We start from the raw sequence: 19,466 nt of genomic DNA on the forward strand, positions 1-19,466 counted from the left end.
AAAATGAAATTTAAAGGAAAATTTAATGCAGGAAGCTTTTGATTATGTGACCATACCAGAAGATGAAGCTGAAGCTCATGAGCTCTCCGAAATTAAAGAAGATTCTAATGAAGGTTCTACTGAGGATTCTACAGAGGATTCTACAGAGGATTCTCAAAAAACGCAAGAAGAAAAGTTTGAAAAAGTAATCGAAAAGTTTGATAAGCTGGAAGAAAAGTTTGTTGAGAATGATGAAAAGTTTGGCAAGCTCGAAGAAAAGTTTGAGGATCTACGCAAAACGGTTACTGAAATAAAAGCCAAACAATTGCCGACATTTGAGAAAATTGGATCAAAATTCTACTATATTGATATCTCGGAAGGGGTCAATTGGTTCGAAGCAGCTCATAAATGTCGTGCGATGGGAGGAAATCTAGCTGGTCTGCAAAGTGAGGAAGAGTTGGAAGCAGTTAGCGAGAAGTTAACCAATGAACACTACTGGTTGGACATTAATGATCTTGGCAATGTGGGTGTCTATCGATTGCTAACAACTGGACGGGAGGCGGGTTTTTTGAAATGGCACTCCAACGAACCTAATAAACTGAGAGACACCGAAAAGTGTGTAGAATTGCGAAACTTGCATTCAAAGTACGCAATGAATGATAATACTTGTGAATGGAAATTTAATTTTATATGTGAGAAGAATACTCTTGAGTAATTTATGCAAAATTATTAATATTTTTTAAAAATTTATAATTATGAATAAAGTATATAAAATATATAAAATATCTCAACTGAACTTTATACATAGTCTTTTCATTCTTTTATTTTATACATTCTTAATAATATATAAAACAATATAAACAAACTGTTTTTAATTAAAGAGACATAGAAATTTGAGCTGATAAGGCCAAAGCTGAGTTGCATCGGAATATTGCTGATAATTTCAACAATTCATAGACTTCCATGGAAGATTAAGCCAGAGTTCAAAACAACATTCTCATTTAAAGCTGGGAATTTCACACAGATGATTATATTCTGATAATTCCAATGTGCATAAGGTATATAAAGTGATGATTCTCCCTTGAATGGGATACAGTTGTATTTAATTCTTTTAGATTAACAGATTCGTTGAATAAAACAGAATGAAAATAATTTTATTCGGACTTCTCGTCGCAATTCTTGCAGTGCAAGAGCAAGCGGTAAGTGTAATCTAACCAATTGGAAATTGAGATATAATGTGGAAATTAATGCAGGCTCTGAGTCTGCGTCCGAATAATCGCCATATGTGGGAAAGCCGTAGCTCACCAATTATCCGCCATCCGACTTTCGTAAGTTCATCCAATATATGTGCTTTGAAATGTAATTAAAGTTAATGAAAAATTTAATACAGACAACTTTTGATTATGAGGAAATGCCGGTAGCTGAAGTTAAGCTTCTTCCCGAAGCTAATGTTGATTCTGCTGAGGACTCTAAGAAATTGGTAGATGAAAAGTTGGATAAGCTGTCCCAAAAGTTTGATGCACTGCAAGAAAAGTTTGTTAAGAGCGATGAAAAGTTTGGTAAGCTCGAAAAAAAGTTAGAGCTTCTAGGTAAAACATTTACGGCAATAAGAGCCAAACCATCGCCCAAATTTGAGAAAATTGGATCAAAATACTACTATATTGATGACTCGGAAAGTGTCAATTGGTTCGAAGCAGCTCATAAATGCCGTGCGTTGGGTGGAAATCTAGCTGGTCTTCAAAGTGAGCAAGAGTTCAAAGCAGTTAGCGAAAAGTTAACCAATGAACACTACTGGTTGGATATCAACGATCTTGGCACTGAGGGTGTCTTCAAATTGCTCTCTACTGGAAAGGAGGCTCCCTATTTGTATTGGCGTTACCCGGAACCTAACAACAAAGGAGGTAACGAAAACTGCGTTCAAGTGCTGAGAGTCGATTCCAAGTACGCAATGAATGATAATAGTTGTGATTTCAAATTTAATTTTATATGTGAGAAGAATACTCTTGAGTAAAGTTTTGTAATTCTATTCAAAATTATGTTTCGAAGTTATGCAAACAATTAATAATTTTAATGTAATAGCTGTTTTTGGACTTTTAAAAATTGTTAACTCACATACTAACGAATAAATAAAAGATTTTATTATTTTTCAATCAAGGTCCTCTTGTTGTTATTTTTAATCGATTAATAAAAAATAAAATACAAGCACAAAACTTAGAAAACATAACAGATTTCAGATTCAAACTGTATTTATTTACATTCTTTCTAAGTTTTTTTTTGTGTTCTCGTTATTTATATGAGAATAAACAAATGCTTTTATTAAATTATTACCATAAAGCTCAAAAATTTGGTTCATTGAGCTTGAACTGATAATGGCAACCAAAAAATATATGTATTTCTAAAATAATATGTTGTCTAAATAACTGATAATACTAAAGAATTCTGGGATCACCGACAAAGGTCGAAAATTCAAATTTCGAACAGGGAATATAATACTGAATATTGTATTTTATATTAAATAGGTAAAATTATTCTCTTGAATGTAAACTCAGAAAATTATTAAGGTAAATTAAACTGCTGAAGAAGACTGAATAATATTTTGATAAATTGGATAAATACATAATATTTTGAACGCTTACTCGTAGGTTATAACTTTAAAATCAATAATTAATTTTGTGTACAAATAAATATATATAAATGATTTAGTTTAGTAATTAAAAGGGATTTTGAGTTGATGGACATCAATATATTTCCAGTGATAAGAAATGTAATCAATTTTATATCTTTTAGTGAATGGCAGTTGATTATATGGTGAATATATGACAACCTGTTTTCACTAAAAAAAAACAATCAGTGTAATTAAAAAACGAGTGCCTGCAGCAAGGGTTTGTCTATAAATTACGCTGCTGACAGTTCAATTAATTGAAAACAAATACAAATTCAAATACAAATGCAACAGTTGGGCGTATTTGAAATGTTTAAAGTGTTACACAACACGCAGTTAACTTAATTACGCTCAATTAAAGTATCTTAATCAGGCCCTAGTCGACAATGGGAGTAGGAGTTGAAGTCGGAGTACAAAGGGAGAAATCTATCTTGACTGATTCCAGTCTGTCAGTCGGTTGTTTATGACATCCGTCAGCCGTTGACTTTCTAACACAGTTTCGAATTTGGGTTTAAATTATTGCTTCTCCTCGGATGCTCTCCCAGACTGTCTCTGTCTCAAGTCTCGAGTACTTTTTGGGGCTGCGTAATCGGGGCCATCTGCCGATCTGCAGATCGATCGATCGATGGGGGAATTTGTTGCCACAATGACTCTCGCAACTGAAGTACCATAAACATTCACTTTTACAAACGAGTGTGAGTACATGTACCCGTATTCATACCAATGCAGTCGTCAACCAATTTCCTGCTACTTGATACAGTTTTTTTCTTTCAATTTTTTGTTAGTGTGTCAGAGCCGCAAGGTCGTTGTTGGATAGCTTTTTCTTGGATAGCTGAAGTTTGTCAGCTGCTTGTTTGTTTGTTTGCTTACTTGTTGATTTATGCAATAAACAAATAGCAGTACAAGAGTTTTGGTAATTGAAGAGTCAGAGTTAAGACAGTTGCCACTGCAGTTGCCATTCAATGTTGAATGCAATCTGTGGCAAAAAACCCTTGGCAGCTGTCAACTCTAAAAGCTGAAGCTGATGCTGAAACTGACCAAGTTATCAGCATGTCTCCGACATCGCCATCGCCATCGCCATCACCTTCAAATTCAAATTAAAGACTTTTACTTTGGTTGCCAAATCAACCACTTGATATGAAACCGCCTCAAGTTGAACCCCATCATGATCCATGGCAATCCATGGCGAAGCAATAACAATGTGTAAATACTTACGATTAATTACAACCGAGCACTTTTTTGACAAGCTCAATGACTTGGCCGAGGAATTTCTATGGCCATTACAACCACAGATTTTGGGCTTCCCATTCACATTGAGGTAGTCTCCGATAATCGAGCGTAAAATGGGCCAGGCACCACATCAAAGCAACCACTAACAACAACAACAATGGCCAGAGGCAAAAATAAATAAAAAAAAAAAAAAATTATGCGAATTTGTTGGCCGTGTTTGGATTTCTTTTACAAGTCGCCGCTGGGCCTCTAAAGTGTAGACGCCAAAAATAAAGCAAAGAGCACTCGAAGGGATCTCAGGCGATCTGAGGCGTCAATATGCAAATTGTTGAGGCTTCAAGCCAAGTCATAGCCAAGTGTTTGATTAATTGACTGTAAAAGTAATTAAATATAATAAATTATGCAAAATTGAATGAAGATTCGCTAATGGGACTACGCGGCGTATGCGTAACGGCATTTTCAATTTGTTCGTAAACTGTTTTAACAAGGGTGAGAATATTTTTAAATTTGTATTTTGCATATTTAGTTAATTAATTAAGTTAAATATGCTAAAATGTTATATTAAATATGAAATAATATTTCTTTCATATTTTTATTAGTTAGAATACAAATAATATAAGACATATTTAATTTTTAACACATAGCACACAATTAAGATTGATAAATTTCATGTTTGACGCTTATAAGAAGTAGAAATAATATTATTTATATACAAATTCCATAACAAATGCATGATAATATTTATATTAAAATTCCACAGCATTTTAACAAGGGTGAGATAATTTGTTAATTTGTTTTGCATATTTTGTTAATTAATTAAATTAAATATGTTAAATTGTTATATTAAAAATAATATTTCCTTTTAATTTTTTATTAATTATGTTACGCAAATTATGAAATTTATTTCAATCTCGTTTAATTTTAATTAAAGTGCACACATTTAATATAGATAAACTTCATGTTTGACGCTAAATCATATGGCAAAATAAGTAGTAGAAATAATAATATTTATATTAAAATTCCACAGCATGTTGTCCTGTTTGTAATTATTAACGCTTTGATATTATTAAGTAGCTTATCTTGCCAATTATAACAATTACAAATGCGTGCCATCAAATTCAATCTAAACACATTCACATTCCATTCGAGGTGTCTTCCTAGTTGTTGACCACAGCATTCTTAACGCTTGCCAGCTTATCGTGGCAGTTGCAGTTGCAACAAGCAGTTGCTGCCACAATCCAATTAACCTTTTGACATTTGCGACAGGCAGCAGATGCACAGCGACTACTTTTGGCTAATGGCAGCGCGTAAATCAAATAAATCCGAGTATGAGTATGAGTATCTGCCAGATACAAATACAAACACTTGGACACTGCGAATTGACTCCGTTGCGGATGTCTTCTAAGCGGATGCTCAGCTGTAATTAAAAGCAGTCAACACGTTGCAACTGGTTGTGGCTTGTCAAGTTTGGGGCGCCAGCAGTCAAATAAACTCATCAACAAGAAATTCAAGAAAGATGAACAAAGTTGAGTTATAGATGACTATAATATATCCTGTTCTTCATTTAAATTAATTTTATTAAAATCTTGATGTAATTAGTAAAGTGATAATAGAGAATTTTTACTACCAAAAAGAGCATTTTATTTAAGTAGACATTGCATTGAGTTCAAGATACTTTTCTAATTTACGATTACCGGGTATATGAAACAACACTTGCCACTGCCAGTGCAACAAGTACTCTTACAACTTGCAACACGCTAACACCAATGAACAATGAACATTGAACGTTGAACGACTTGTTGACCATGTGCCTTTTGACACCTGACAACCAAAACGGAACTCAACAAAAAACAGGTCGACAGTGGCGCACACTGCGTATGTGTTATATAGTAATATTTCCCCATAGTAAACCTTATATGAACATATAATATACACGTATAAAAGAACACTTAAAAAGTTCGACTGCATTTAGAATTAACTATTAGAAGTGGAAAAAATTTTAAAAATCTAATTTTAATTGCTAATTTTAATTTCAAAATTACGGGCTTACACATAATATATTATTATTATATTATCCTAATTATATTTTTTGAATTTATATATATATATATATTTATATTTTATTTTATTATTTGAACAAATTAACATATTTTAGGGCAAACTTTTTAATTTCATAAATCTTTACTAAATGTGCAGCTACTAACAAAAAATTCCTCTTCAATTAGAGGCAGTTGCAACAAGCATTTACTTGCCTCATGAATTTGATTTCTACACGCTTCTAACTGTTAGCAAGTTGTTAGCAACGTGCAACAATGAGAAAGGCGGCAAGTAAGCAGGTGGGCGTTCTGCATGTGCTGAGGGGGTGGTAGGAGGGGAGAGAGGAGGGGTGAGGGACGGACTCGGATTTGGATTCGCGCACATGAAATGAAGTAAACACGTGCGTTGGCGGCGTTGGCAACGTGGGCGCTGCGTCGCCATAAATCTCAGCACATGATTAATGCGGACGCGCTTGGCTAAAAGAAGATGTTGGGGCCGAAGCTTTTAAGCCAACTTGTCTAGCAACTTGAATTGGAGCAGCAAATTGTTGCAAAGAATTTGCCGCCAGTTAACAGTGCAACACAAATTGTTTTGCGAGCCGCATTTAAATAAAAAGTACATTAACTGAACAGCTTCTCAAGAGAGGAGAGGAGCGGGGGTGAGAAGCTGGAAAGAGGGAAGTGGGGAGGAGCTGCAAGTGAATGCAACTGCAACAAGCTGGTCAAGCAGATGAGCAACCAGAGATATTAAGAAACTCTCAACAATTAATGGCCTAGGAATATCTTGGGATTACCACATGAATTTGAAATCATTAACGGTTACGAATATGCCAAGGAATTTCCAAAGAGATGATCTCAATTCCAGAACTCACATAAAGATTGAAGTCGTATACCTAAAAGCGGTAAAAGGTTCTATTTCAGTTTTTTTGCTTCGCTTCCGGTGTTAGTACCGGTTCGAAACTATTTTGAACAATTTTAAAGTGTTAACATGTCGTTTTATAATAAATACGACATCAAAAAAAAGGCACATAAAAATTTTAAATGAATTTAAAAATATTTGAATGCAGAATGAATTAAGAGCTCAATTAATGATCAAAATGATATTCCGCTTGAAAATCAGTTTAGTTTTGATCAAGTTATGACGCTTTGAAGTTGGTCAGACTTCGGATTTAGCCACTTTACAAGTCAAAATTTTTATCCAATTCTATATGATTTTTTACAAAAAAATGAAAAGTCTCAGAATCAAGTTTTAAGTGCTGTTTTATACTAATTATGATATAAGGAGTTGATTAAAAGTGAAAATTTTAGATTTCAAATTTTCAATTTTCAAAATATCAAACAGGGGACCCTTACCATCAAAATCGAATTCTAGCAAAAAATAATTTTTTTTTAAATGTTAATAAGATTTAAATGCAGTTTGAATTTAGAGGCCAAACCATGATCAAAATGACATTCCGCTTGAAAATCGGTGGAGTAATGATAAAGTTATGAAAGTTTGAAGTTGATAAAACCATTGACCTATCCACTGTACCACGACCGTACTGGTACAAACGTTTCGGTATTCGGTGTTATTCCCTGGATAAAATTGATATTCCGCAAGGAAATCGATTAAGATTTGAAAAAATTATGACAGTTTAAAGTTTTTAAAAAAGGATAATGGAGAAATTATGAAAACAGTGGACAGTGGACAGTGAAAGGAAAAAAGTAAATTCTCCAAATCGAGTTAAAACAATTGAAGATTCGCGAAAATCGTGATTTAAATGCATTTTGTCATCACTAGTTGACATACAACAGCAAAATAATCTTCTAAAACAATTGTGAACAATATTTCATGGCTTGTAAACCTGTTTAATGCAACAAGATACACGTACTTGTACCTTAAAAATAACATCTTTGTGCTTCATTTTTAACAGCGCATCTATCACAGAGTTTTAGACCGACTTAGACCCAAAAAATCCAATCAACACGTTTAATGTCCGCTAAACACGCACAGAGTGAATAAAATACAGCATTTTAATGCCTTACTTGGCAGGCAGATGACTTCATTTGGCCCGTTGATGGATCTGGCCAGATTCATATGTGCTTTGATTGATGACTGCGCCCACGAATTTGATAAAGAAAAAAAATGAGAAAAACAACAAAACAAACTTCACACAACGACATTGATATGTAGCTATCTATATGTGATTGTATCTTGTATCTGTATCTGTATGCAGAAGATACATATGCAGCGCTTTTTGCTTTGAAGTTCAACTGATCAAGTGACAGCAAACTTAAGATTTTTTTGGTACGGCTGCAGTTGTTGGGTTTAGATGTAGTTGTTGTTGTTGTCATCGTTGTTGCCGTTGTTTGAATAATCCACCCATCTGCCCACCTAGCTGAGTATCTGCCAGCCGCCTATTCCCTCCCTCCCTCTCGAGTTGAAGTCGATGAAGTCGATTAAAATTCCGCATAAATGTTGAATGTTAATCGCTCATTGTTTGAGCAGGAGTACAAATTAAATTGTTTGCTGTTTTAAATTTGACATATAACAACTGTTGACGTTGTTGTTGTGGTTGCTGTCGTTGTCGTTGCTGTTGTTGTTGTTATTGTTGCTTTCAAGCTGCCGCCGAAAACATCTGAGAGTTTAGTGCATTTTTCGTGTTGCTGTTGTTGTAATTACTGCACTTTTAATTGCCAATCAACGCAGACAAGTTAATTAAAATATCGTATAAGCTTTTATCTCAAAAATGCAACACTAAATGTATCTGATAGTCGACATCTATCCAGAATGTATATCTTGGTACAAGTTAATTGAAAGGTGCTTTTTTAATGGATTTAGTGTATGTAAAATTGTATTAAAAATATATTTGAAGTATTATGTTGTTATCCACAGCTATCCGGCTGTTATCCGGATTTACACGAATGCAAGCAAAACATTGCCAAAAACTTAAGCAGACATTTAAACAAATTTAAACCAATCAAATATAAAATATGACTACAAATACATATATATGTGTGTTAGTTAAAAGCATCTTAATGGAAATTAACGTTTCACCAATTGAGGAATGTTAGGGTGCATTGTTAGCTTTTATTATTTTCCGTTTCCATATTCCTTGATTTTGAGCAGATCGCAGGAGAAATTGAAGAGCTTTTCACACTTGGCCGGCTGCTTGGCGGAAGCATGAACAGGACCCTTGCAACAATTGCTGAGATATGTGCCTCCTCGGCCTTCAATGGATGGATCAATAGCTGCATAGACGACAGTGCGAGATCCCCGCTCTGGTGTCTTGAAGAAGATCTTCTTTAGGAATGGCACCGATGTCGTGGCCGAGTGCTCGAAGAGATCCGTGTCCACAATGCCTGGATGCACCACATTCACCTGCACATGCGACTGCTCCCGATCCAAGAGTGTTTGCAGATGCCGAGTAAACAGAATCTGCGCCAACTTCGACTGACTGTAGGCAGCTCCCGGATAATAGTTGTCTCTGCAATGCATAAAGAGAAATGGAATTAATGAAAATATAAATAACATTACAGTAGTACACTCACAGTCCATTGATATCCTTGTAGTTGATGCTACCAATCAGATTGACACAGGAGCTCACATTCACAATGCGAGCATTCTTTCCCTTTTGTCCCGCTGCCCGCAGCTGAGGCAGCAGCAGATGTGTGAGCAGGAAGTGACCCAAGTAATTGATGGCAAAGTGCGACTCGTAGCCATCGTCAGAGAGTTTGAAGGGGGCAAACATAATGCCCGCATTATTTAATAGCACATCAATCTTTGGATATTTCTGAGCTATGTGCTTTGCAAAGGAACGCACCGATTCCAGATCCCCCACATCGAGTTGTTCGCAGATAAGTTTTCCCTTCGTCTGAGTGAGATCCACAATGGCACCAACAGCCGTCTTGGCACTGTCCGGATCCCGAACTCCTGCAAGAGAAAAATTAGTGTCATACAAAGAGTTCTTAAATATGAAAAACTTTACAAATCAGTATAAAGACTAACAGTTATCTGGTAACCATAAATTTTTTAACAGACGCACTTTTTTAAAGGCCTTGAAATATTTGGAAATCAATTAAATAATTAAACTCAAGTTTCAATAAAATTATTACTTATTGGAATATTTTATACGATAATAAAATATAACTTTTTTTTTTAAATTTAAATAGCGCGCGTTTGCTTATTGCGGTCATCTAAGACGCAAACCATTAAAGCGACAGCCCCAAAGTATGCAACACTTTCTGTACAGGCAGCAGGCGAGTTGCTAGCAACATTTGTGTTGCTCAGCACTAGCAGCATGTTGCTGAAGAGTGTACGGCGCGCAATTTAAATTTTTTCTAGGTTTCAGCAATTTAATTTAAATATTCAATTCGCTATAGCAATAGCTTTTTTGCCTCGCTATTTTTCGAAGGCTTTCCAGCCAGAAAAAGCTTTTTATCCATCAATATGTTGACAGCACTGATGGAAATTGATACCATATTAATAATGTATGCAGAGCACGTGAATTTTCAACATTCTTTTGGTAACATCTTTGTGTTTGTCGTTTGTCGTCGTGCATGTCCGTTGGATTATAAATAAAAAAGGTGTTTGTTGAATCAGTAATTGAATGCGCTGATTTATATACAAGCTGATTTTGAACTCTGTTAAAAAGAAATTGGTCACTCCACTTACCCATGACGACAGTCATGTCGCATGCGAGCAATTTCTCCACAATGCGCAGTCCTATGCCGCGATTACCGCCTGTGATGACAGCAATGCGATCCGGTTGCTTGTAGAGTGCTATTCAAATTATAAGATAATCACAAAATGATAAATCAAGTTAATAAGTTGCGGATAATTGCTAGGTAATTGCATAAACAGCTGCGGTACATACTCACGCGATCCCTCGACGCGTATTGAGCGTCGTGAATAAGCCCCAAAGCTCCTATATACTGATATTTGAATTCTGTCTTCCATTCGAGCCAAGATTTGGGCACTTCCTTAGTTGTCTTGGTGATCAGAAATCCGAATATCAGCAGGCCAACAATAACGACAACCAGTAGGAGTAGCATTTTGTACTATGTTGAAACTACATATGCAAGAGATAAGGAAACAGTCAGAAATTAAGACGAACACGTGTACAAAGGTCATTGATACGGCACTGATAAGCCCACGATACACTGCAGTATAGCATGTATGTATGTGTGTGTGTGTGTGTGTATGCTGTGTCGAATCGATATTAAAAATATATACGATAATTATAGACAAACAAACGAGTTTAATTCATACTTTGTACGGATTTTAATTGAAGATCGATTCAAATTATAAATTCTTCTCTCCAATTGATAGTTACAACAATTAAATGTAAAATTCAAATCGCATTAACAATTGAACAGCATGTAAACAAACTTATTAAATTAACAACGGGTTTCAAACGTTGTAACAAAGACTTTGTATAATTTATAATTATAGTTCAACGTATACGTTACTTATTTACGATATTCAAAGCGCATTAACAATATAAAAAGGTAACCTTAACAATAAATTTGTTAAGGCTTTCAACGAGTGTACATATGTGTATAAGAGATGTTTTAATTAACAATACCTAACTTCTATTAACTATTACAACATTTACGATATTTATATACGATATTCAACTACATCAACAATGTAACAAATAAACAGGATTATTAAATTTATTAAGGGCCTCAACAAATATTATTAAGACTTTATATTGATAACAATTTGTAATTCAATGTCTTAGCTGCAACAATGTAGCGAAATACTTTTTTATTAAACTTTCAACAAGTGTAATTGAGATTAGTATGGATTATAATTGGTGTTGAATTCTAATGGATAGTTCTACTTATATAGTTGCTAGCAATTAAAGGCATTTAGCGAATATGGCATCAAGTGCAATTCAAGGGAGCATCGAGTGCACTTTTCATGAGTACGACACTTGGCTTAAGTCAGCAACAATTTGTTGTATACTACCAACTGCTTTTATGGCTGTTACAATGTACTGTGTGCTTTTCTTATTTGCATTCGCAATGCCAAGATTTTATGCATACATCAGTTGTAATATTATATGGTAAGTACTGGCCTTTGACATGCAAACTGCCATTTCTGTGCAATTATTTTATTTTAGTACCTTGGGCTTGCTAAATTGCTAATGTGTGGCTGTAAAAAAGGGGAAGCGCCATTTAAAACAATTAAAACGATATAAGTATCTACTAAAACTGTAGAATTCTGGCCCAGTTAACCAGTTGGTTTCTAAAAAGCAACAACGACAACGACAATACATAAAATGCAAATTAACAAGAAGAAAAGAGTCAAGTAAGGGAATGAAAGTTGAAGAGCCACAGCCAAAAGCCAAAGCCAAAAGAATGGGCCAAAAGCTAAACATACATATACATAAAAAAAAACAACTTATAGAAAAGATACGTTACTAATGCCATCCACAATCCACAAAGGTGCGAAGAGGGCTGACAACATAGCCCACTAAATTCGTGCATGTGTGTGTGTGTGTATGTATGTAAACATACACACACACATATGTGACTCTCGTGAAATGCTTTTTTGCGTTTGTCAACGGTTGCGGCGTCTTCGACTTCCGTCAACAAAAAAAATCAACTGCTTGCATTTTCTCAACTTTCTATTTCTATTGTTGTTGTTACGCCCAAGTGCACAAGACCTTGCACATAAACACACACATCCACACATGCACACATACACACATACTTACATAAACTGATGCGTTTTCTATGCACTTGCGAGTGGTTGGCTAGCGAAACTGTTCGTTACTTATGCTAATATTGAACAACCTTTTTAAGTTAATAATAAGGTAAATAGTTGCTGACTGCGATCGACGGCAGTGTGTCACGTTTCAATTTCAATAGCCACAATAAACCGGTTTCCAAAAAACACAACCGCACTGCAAGAAATTCAAAAGACAACTAAATACGTTAATGTTCCGCGAGCGGCGCGCGTTTTGTGTTTAGAACCTGATTTTTATTTTCAATTTTGTTTTTGTTGCTCTCCCTCGCCAACAGGTGTTGACGCCGGCAAATAAATCACATGAGAGAAGTGCTCACCTGTGAATAACTCTGGTTTTCAAGATATAAGTGCACTTACATATGTATAAATAAGTTTTACTTTTATTTTAACAGGAAAATTAATTAAAGTAATTGTTTGTAATCTGTTAAGTTGACATAATTTCTAATTTGGAAATATTTAATTTACTCACGCTAACAGCTGATTACAGTGCTGCCAACTTTTATGAGGAAAAGAACAGCTGATTAGCAGCCGGTTCACAGTGTGACCGAGTGCCGCTAACTCAAAAATGTTAAATGTTGTTTTTCAAAGCGCAATTTTAATTAAATATAAACAATAAAAGTTTTAGGCAATTGACAAATTTTATTTTTATTATATTTAATTTTTTAATATTTGTCAAAATGTTAAAAAATTTTGAATAATTTAAATATTAAAATTTTTTAGCGGTTTTAAAGGAAACTCAGTTTTTTTGCTAGCTGATTTGCATTTATTTATTAAACAAAAGTATTACAGTGCGTTTAACAAAAATATTACAATATATCAACTAATTTATTTATTCCATTTGGTTTTTGTAAAGTTTAAATTGTTTATTATAGACAAAATTGAAATAGTATGAAACTGAAGTAAATTACAAATCAATATCTAAATATATTACTCGTATTTAAGTGGTTTTTAGTTTCATTTGGTTAAACAATACAAGGATATTTCACAAAGTCTTCAAGTGTCCGTTAATAATGTGTGTGTGTATGTGTATATGTATATGTAAGCATAATAGTTGTTTATAGTGTGTTTATACGTGGATATATATTACTAATAATTGAATAATATTTGTTTGTTGGGTGCGCCTAAGTTCTATTAAATTAATATTTTTGAAAAGTATTTGGAAAAAAGTGTTTGAAAATTGTTAACTCCAAGTTTTAAGTTGCAGCTGCATTATCGTTGTGCTCTTTGATATTGGGCTTAATTGGGCATGCAGCGGCATCCTTGGGCTGCTTTAACTGTCAATTCTCCATGGACATGTTGCCGATATCGTCATTAATGCCCAATACCTGACCGATAAAGTTCTGATCAGAGACAACCTCACAAAGGGATTTACACAGCTCCGTCAGCTCCGGTTGCGACATATTCAGTTGAGGGGACAGCTTCATCAGATGCTGGGACACATAATCGGGCAATTGCTGGGAATATAGTCAAATAATTCATATAAATTCAGCTAAAAATTAAGGTGGATTGCTTACCTTGCCCTTGCCCACTTTAAAGGCGCTGAACATGAGTTTGGCTTTCACACGCTGCTCATTGGGTCCATCATAGAAGAGTGTTAGATGCGCCTCCTGCACATTGGATACCAGTGGAAAGTAGAGTCCAGCATAGACTCGACCTTTGGCATCACGTGAGAGCAAAGATCGGAAATTGTAGACGAGATTACGACGCACAGTCACATCAACAGCTGTCATGTATTCCTGGGCAATGTAGATCAGCGACGTCTTGAAACTGGCCTCGTCCCCACGTATTTCCCGCTCCTTCCACTCCACGAACTTGTCGCTGTGCTGACTGTAGCTGTAACAGTAATCCCTCTGCAGATGCGACTCCTTCGACTGGTTGAACCAACCTGAAAGCAAAGACAAGTTAGTCAGAGTTCTTATAAATCTGATTTGAATTGAAGGCTGCAAAACAGGCATTAAAATCGTTACTTTTAGGCGGTATTAACCGATTTACATTGGAAACCCTTTTCGAAAAAAAAGTTGTTTAATTATGCAGAAACTGCAAATCCAAACGTATTCAAATTGAAATAACCGATGAGCAACTGATTCATGTACGGCGGTTAGTTTTTTTTGAATCAAGCATTATATTAAATTATGTTTAGGTTTAATCATCGATTTTTGAACTAAATTTGATTCTTAATATGTAAATTTAAGAATAAGGGTTTCATTTTGATTTTATTTTCAGTAAATTCTCAAAATACTTAAAATTCTTTTTATATTCGAATCAAAACTTTTTTTTAGGAAAGTGAACTCGAGGTAAATAGTTTTGGATATTTGCTTTGCAGTCTTGTTTTGAAATATTCGGTTACCTGTGTGAGGATAGCTCTGATCGGACATGACAGTCACGGCGCGTCCCACATGGTATCCCGGATCAAGGATCATCACACCACGACGCTCGCCAATGGCGAAACGCATGGCAACCATGACGTGCTCCTTCTCGACACCCGCATCGGCCGAATTCATGCCATATTCCTCATCCAATTGCACGTAGTCATTGCAGTCGGCCACTTGCTCCTCACAGGACACCACATAGAGATACTGGCCCAGCTGTGGAAACATTTGCACCAGTCGCGCCATGATCTCAAAGGCCAAGGAGACGCACATGTGATGGCGACGATTGATGGGCACATCGTAGAACTGAAAGAAGCTGCGCAGATCGGAGCGACGAGTTCGCTTGAAGCTGCGATAGAAGTCCACAAAGAGATTGACCGTATTGTAGTGTGTCTCCTCCAGCATTCGTTGCAGTGCCGTCTCCACAATGCCATTAAGCTCCTCATACTGCCAGACATTCTCGAAGAACAACGTGCCCTTGGCCTGATCCTCAGCATCGCCCCAGTCGGGCAACGGCAACGGGTGTCCCAATGGCCAGACACCATTCACCTGATTGTAGGCACTCAGATCGTAGCCATCTGCCATTGCCCAGTTGCATCGTGGACGCAGCTGCTGATCCAACGATGGTGACTTCTGTTTGGCCAGCAGCTGGATGATATCGGAATAGCGCTCCGATGCGTTGCCCACCGATGTCAGGTCGGTTGGCTGTTGCTGCTGCTCCTCAACATCCTCGTCGTCATCCTCACTGGACGTGGAGGGCGTGCGCATAGGCGTGACCCGTTGTTTGGCATGGCAACTGATTGGCTTCTCAGTTGGCTCATTAGCATCATCAACAACTGGTGTCGTAGTCAATCCCATGCCACTGATTGCATCCGCCAGCTGCTGATCCATGCCGGCGGCTCCTCCTCCGGCAGCAGCGCCATCCCAACGCCTGGCAGCTGCTGCTCCCTCCTCCTGGCCATCGCCATTACCTGCGGCGAGTCAGCTTGGCCATTCGGCTCCCCAGCGGCCCACGGTGGGCACGTAGCCACTTTCACAGTCATTGAATGTTGCTTCTAGTTGAATGTTGGCGAATTGTCGCGATGCGTTGACGCTTGGATTCAAAGATGCTTGAATAGCTGCTGCCGACTGCAGACTAATCCGGCCCTGCGCTCGGTTGAACAGGAGGTCCGGCTCGTCTCCAAATTTCGTTGCTTGTTTAGACTGATCTGTTAAAGCCAATTAAGATACAGTTAAAGATTAAGAAAAATATAAAAAAAAATAATAAATTCGAATGGTTCATTTAGGCACAATAAATATTTTATTCCTTGCCGGAACTATAGATTTTTTAAAAGGAACATTAAGTAAATTCTTCGCAGTATAAAAAGTTTATACTCTTATGTAAGTAATAGTATCTTTTCATATGAAAATTACACTTTGACCGATCGTTCATATGAACTTCATATGAGAGCTAACTAATATAATTGTTCTATATTGACAAAATTTAATCTGGATGTTTAAGATAATACCAAATACCCAATCTGAGAGTTTTGTTGACCTATCTCAAAAACCCACAAAGTTTTTTATAGATCGCTTTAATTTTCGACGGATCGTTTGTATGGGAGCTATACGTTATAAAAGTCCAAATTTAACAATACTAAGTGAGGATAAATATTTTATGAATTAAGTTAAAATATACTCGTTTTTCATACTAAGGATTGATTTTCTACCGATCTTTTGTACGATAGAAAGGTCTGATTTTGGCAAAATTTGCTCAAAATGTAAAAGACAATACCAGATACACAACTGCTGAGTTTTGTTAACATTTCTTATGAAACAAGGGTATAATTCAACTTTTTACTCTAAAAGATCATTATTCATTCGAGATCGATAATGGATCATTGCTTTTGTTAACTACAGTTTCGTTTTTTCAGCTTCTTTTACAGTGATTTTCAATTTTTCCAACAATTTTCCTTAATCAGCAACTCGTGATCTTTGCCTCAGGTAACTGTTGAAATCATTGAGTGCATTTCCAAGTATTACTTATCACTTTGATTCTAATCTCTGTAATGATCTTTTTTTGTCGATGTTTGCTCACAGCAGGCAAACTGTTCATCAAGTTGTAAGGGTCATAAACAATATAGAAAGAATAGTGCTTATGAAACCCAAGCCTCGAGTGCAGATAATGTCGAGCCCCAACTGATTAAGAGTGAGAATTTCAGTTGGAAACACACCGGATGGAGGCAAGTGGTTAAGCCATATAAGTCCGATTAGAAGGGGACTACGGCACGTGTCTAACTCATGAAAATACTATTCATCTCTCCTCTAATTGTAATGTCTGGATGCAAATGCGAGTTCAACGTCGTCATATACTTATCTATAATAATTCATTCCAAGGCTGTTTTTTATTGATTAGAGTACAATTTTTTTTTTGCGTCATTCGTCTGTTGTGTGCTTGCTTGTAATATGATTCATTTGATGTTTTTATTGTTTGGCACAATTTTCGGAATTTACACACATTGTTACAGTTTACTCGCAATTACAGGTGATTCATCACTTCCCACCGACAAACTGGGGTGGGTCTGAAAACTATGTTAAGGTTTCTTCGGTCAGAGCGCCAGAGCGCCAGAGGCAAACAAAAAGTCTAAAAATAATACAAAACATTGTGCAAGTCCGTGCAAATCTAATATTATTTAGTTCAACCTGTTGCTGGGCAATAAATGACTGGCAATGCTTCTCAAACTGTTACACTGACAAAAACGAACTAGTTACATTGTTTAGTTTCTTCCTCTAAGTTGTAAGCTTATGAATAATGAACTTCTCTATATATACAGCTAGTCAAGTAATTGTTTATAAGATTGTATAATTTAATAAACAAAAGAAACAAGAAAAGTTATTAAATTAAATTTTAAATTCAAATATTTTTTTTTGTTTAATAATTTCCGAATCATTCTTAGAACCAGTAAGATATAGTAAGGTGTATTGGATTTTTAAAAGTAAAATAAAACTAGGGATTTTTTTTAAGTTATCAGAATTACTTGACTAACTGTATGAATGTATTTTCCATTCTAATAACTCGAATAATTGCGCACTTGTAATGCACTTATGTATGTATGTATTTATTTAATTCTAAGAAACTTACCCATACAATGGCCTAAGCCCAATAAACAGAAATTTTGTTGTAGTGTAGTGCTTTGTTGTTGGTTGCCTTGTAATTGTTGTACACTAAACACGCGAGTTTTTTTTTTCTTACTTTTGTTGAAAAGTCTTAAGTCACAAATTGAAGGTTCTTCGATTTACAGTTCTATTAAACAACAGTCGCTCTCAAACTGTTGACACTTTGTTTTTCGTTCCAGAACACAAAGAAATTAAAAAAATAATGGAACGTGAACTAAAAAGCAAACAACTTTATTGTTGTTTGCCACTGTTTAGCAATGTTTTTCTTTATATGTTTAGTTATTTTGCAATTTTGCTGTAGCAATTGTTGTGGTTTTTGGATTTGTTTTTATTTGTTTTAAGTCGCTTTTGCCTGTTCAATGCAGGTCAGAGTTTTTTAACAATATTGGCGAATTAATCGACATTGAAGTGGATTTTATTCAACAGTTTTCCTATATTACGACGGTATTAATATGATTCTACATATATACGATTATAATATGCACTTGCACTCTGTTATTTCGCTTTATTCCGAAGCCTGATCCGTTTCCCACGAGAGGCGAAATACGACTGAAATTCAAATGGAAATTGAAATTGAAATTGAGCTCTTCTAGCGACGATTGTGTCGAAGTCGAATGCTGAATGCACACAGTTCGCTGATATGAGAATCGTGCTTATATATAGCTCTCCTTCTCCCTCTTCCGCTACCTCTCTGTCTCTTTCTGCTTCGGTGTGAGATCTCCGCAAGATTGTATTGTCTTTGATAGCAACGACGTTGGCACAGTTTTTGCTGCTTTTGCTTTTGCTTATTGTTTTGTTCTTTATTATTGTTGTTGTTTGATTCGCACAAATATTTTAATTTATGACGCAAAAAAGCTTGAAAAATATTTCACAGTCAGACGAGGGGAAATTACTCGAATGTAAACGCGATTTTTGTTTTGGTATACAGATTCGTGTCAATACTTTTTTTCAGTTTTGTTGTGTAAACAAAAAGCACTTAATAAAAGTTTCTTGTGGACGTCGAACGAGGATTCAAAACTGGGAATTGGATTGGAAATTATTTCCGTTACTGTAAAAAAAGTAAATAAAGAAAACAGTTAAACACTTGTATGTTATAAAAAAATATTAAGATCAAAGATATGAATTATGAATTAAGCGAGATCGGAAGTATTAAAATGACTTAAAAAATACATTGTAAGCAATTTGTCATATTTAAACTGCAGATAAAATCATGTTCTGGTGAAATCGGGCATACCATTAGGGCTGTTTATGGTTTCCGACAGTTGTTTATTTATTTTTTTGTGTGAGTTGTTAAA

At 35.6% G+C, this 19,466-nt stretch overlaps 3 protein-coding genes and 1 long non-coding RNA gene across 5 annotated transcripts; 2 read left to right on the forward strand and 2 right to left on the reverse strand.

Annotated features, from left to right (window-relative positions):
* The first annotated feature begins 1,056 nt into the window (after positions 1-1,056).
* Positions 1,057-2,041, forward strand: LOC117784417 (pulmonary surfactant-associated protein D-like). The gene is made up of 3 exons (XM_034622152.1): positions 1,057-1,178; positions 1,233-1,307; positions 1,370-2,041. The coding sequence occupies exons 1-3, from the start codon at positions 1,122-1,124 to the stop codon at positions 1,988-1,990; spliced, it is 753 nt and encodes a 250-aa protein (XP_034478043.1). The 5' UTR covers positions 1,057-1,121; the 3' UTR covers positions 1,991-2,041.
* Positions 2,042-8,711: 6,670 nt separating this feature from the next.
* LOC117785014 (dehydrogenase/reductase SDR family member on chromosome X) lies at positions 8,712-12,835 on the reverse strand. Of its 2 annotated transcripts, none has more exons than XM_034622886.1 (5): positions 12,694-12,835; positions 10,764-10,958; positions 10,562-10,669; positions 9,439-9,820; positions 8,712-9,374 (listed from the first exon to the last, which is right to left on the reverse strand). In XM_034622886.1, exons 2-5 carry the CDS (start codon positions 10,939-10,941, stop codon positions 8,981-8,983), a joined length of 1,062 nt encoding a protein of 353 aa, XP_034478777.1. In that variant the 5' UTR covers positions 10,942-10,958; positions 12,694-12,835; the 3' UTR covers positions 8,712-8,980. The 2 variants fall into 2 exon arrangements, with proteins under 2 accessions (XP_034478777.1, XP_034478776.1); XM_034622885.1 differs by having other exon boundaries at positions 12,615-12,820.
* Positions 11,816-12,190, forward strand: LOC117785015. The gene is made up of 2 exons (XR_004617471.1): positions 11,816-11,960; positions 12,018-12,190. It is a non-coding gene; the product is annotated as an uncharacterized LOC117785015 (long non-coding RNA).
* A 653-nt stretch (positions 12,836-13,488) lies between the features above and the next one.
* On the reverse strand, positions 13,489-18,809 carry LOC117783163. The gene is made up of 4 exons (XM_034620424.1): positions 18,137-18,809; positions 14,970-16,223; positions 14,161-14,585; positions 13,489-14,100 (listed from the first exon to the last, which is right to left on the reverse strand). Exons 2-4 carry the CDS (start codon positions 15,904-15,906, stop codon positions 13,924-13,926), a joined length of 1,539 nt encoding a protein of 512 aa, XP_034476315.1. The 5' UTR covers positions 15,907-16,223; positions 18,137-18,809; the 3' UTR covers positions 13,489-13,923.
* Positions 18,810-19,466: the final 657 nt, after the last annotated feature.

The sequence above is a fragment of the Drosophila innubila genome, assembly GCF_004354385.1.
Source record: "Drosophila innubila isolate TH190305 chromosome 2R unlocalized genomic scaffold, UK_Dinn_1.0 1_C_2R, whole genome shotgun sequence".
Classification (NCBI taxonomy): domain Eukaryota; kingdom Metazoa; phylum Arthropoda; class Insecta; order Diptera; family Drosophilidae; genus Drosophila; species Drosophila innubila.

Excerpts from the sequence above, each read along its gene's own strand:
- LOC117784417 (XM_034622152.1), top strand. The coding sequence starts at position 1,122 with ATGAAAATAATTTTATTCGGACTTCTCGTCGCAATTCTTGCAGTGCAA. Across the intron at positions 1,179-1,232 it reads TTGCAGTGCAAGAGCAAGCG|GCTCTGAGTCTGCGTCCGAA; the intron begins GTAAGTGTAATC and ends AAATTAATGCAG. Across the intron at positions 1,308-1,369 it reads TTATCCGCCATCCGACTTTC|ACAACTTTTGATTATGAGGA; the intron begins GTAAGTTCATCC and ends AATTTAATACAG.
- LOC117785014 (XM_034622886.1), bottom strand. The coding sequence starts at position 10,941 with ATGCTACTCCTACTGGTTGTCGTTATTGTTGGCCTGCTGATATTCGGA. Across the intron at positions 9,821-10,561 it reads CGACATGACTGTCGTCATGG|GAGTTCGGGATCCGGACAGT; the intron begins GTAAGTGGAGTG and ends TTTCTCTTGCAG. Across the intron at positions 9,375-9,438 it reads TACAAGGATATCAATGGACT|AGACAACTATTATCCGGGAG; the intron begins GTGAGTGTACTA and ends TATGCATTGCAG.
- LOC117783163 (XM_034620424.1), bottom strand. The coding sequence starts at position 15,906 with ATGGATCAGCAGCTGGCGGATGCAATCAGTGGCATGGGATTGACTACG. Across the intron at positions 14,586-14,969 it reads CCGAATATTTCAAAACAAGA|CTTCAATTCAAATCAGATTT; the intron begins CTGCAAAGCAAA and ends CTGTTTTGCAGC. Across the intron at positions 14,101-14,160 it reads TTAAAGTGGGCAAGGGCAAG|CAATTGCCCGATTATGTGTC; the intron begins GTAAGCAATCCA and ends CTATATTCCCAG.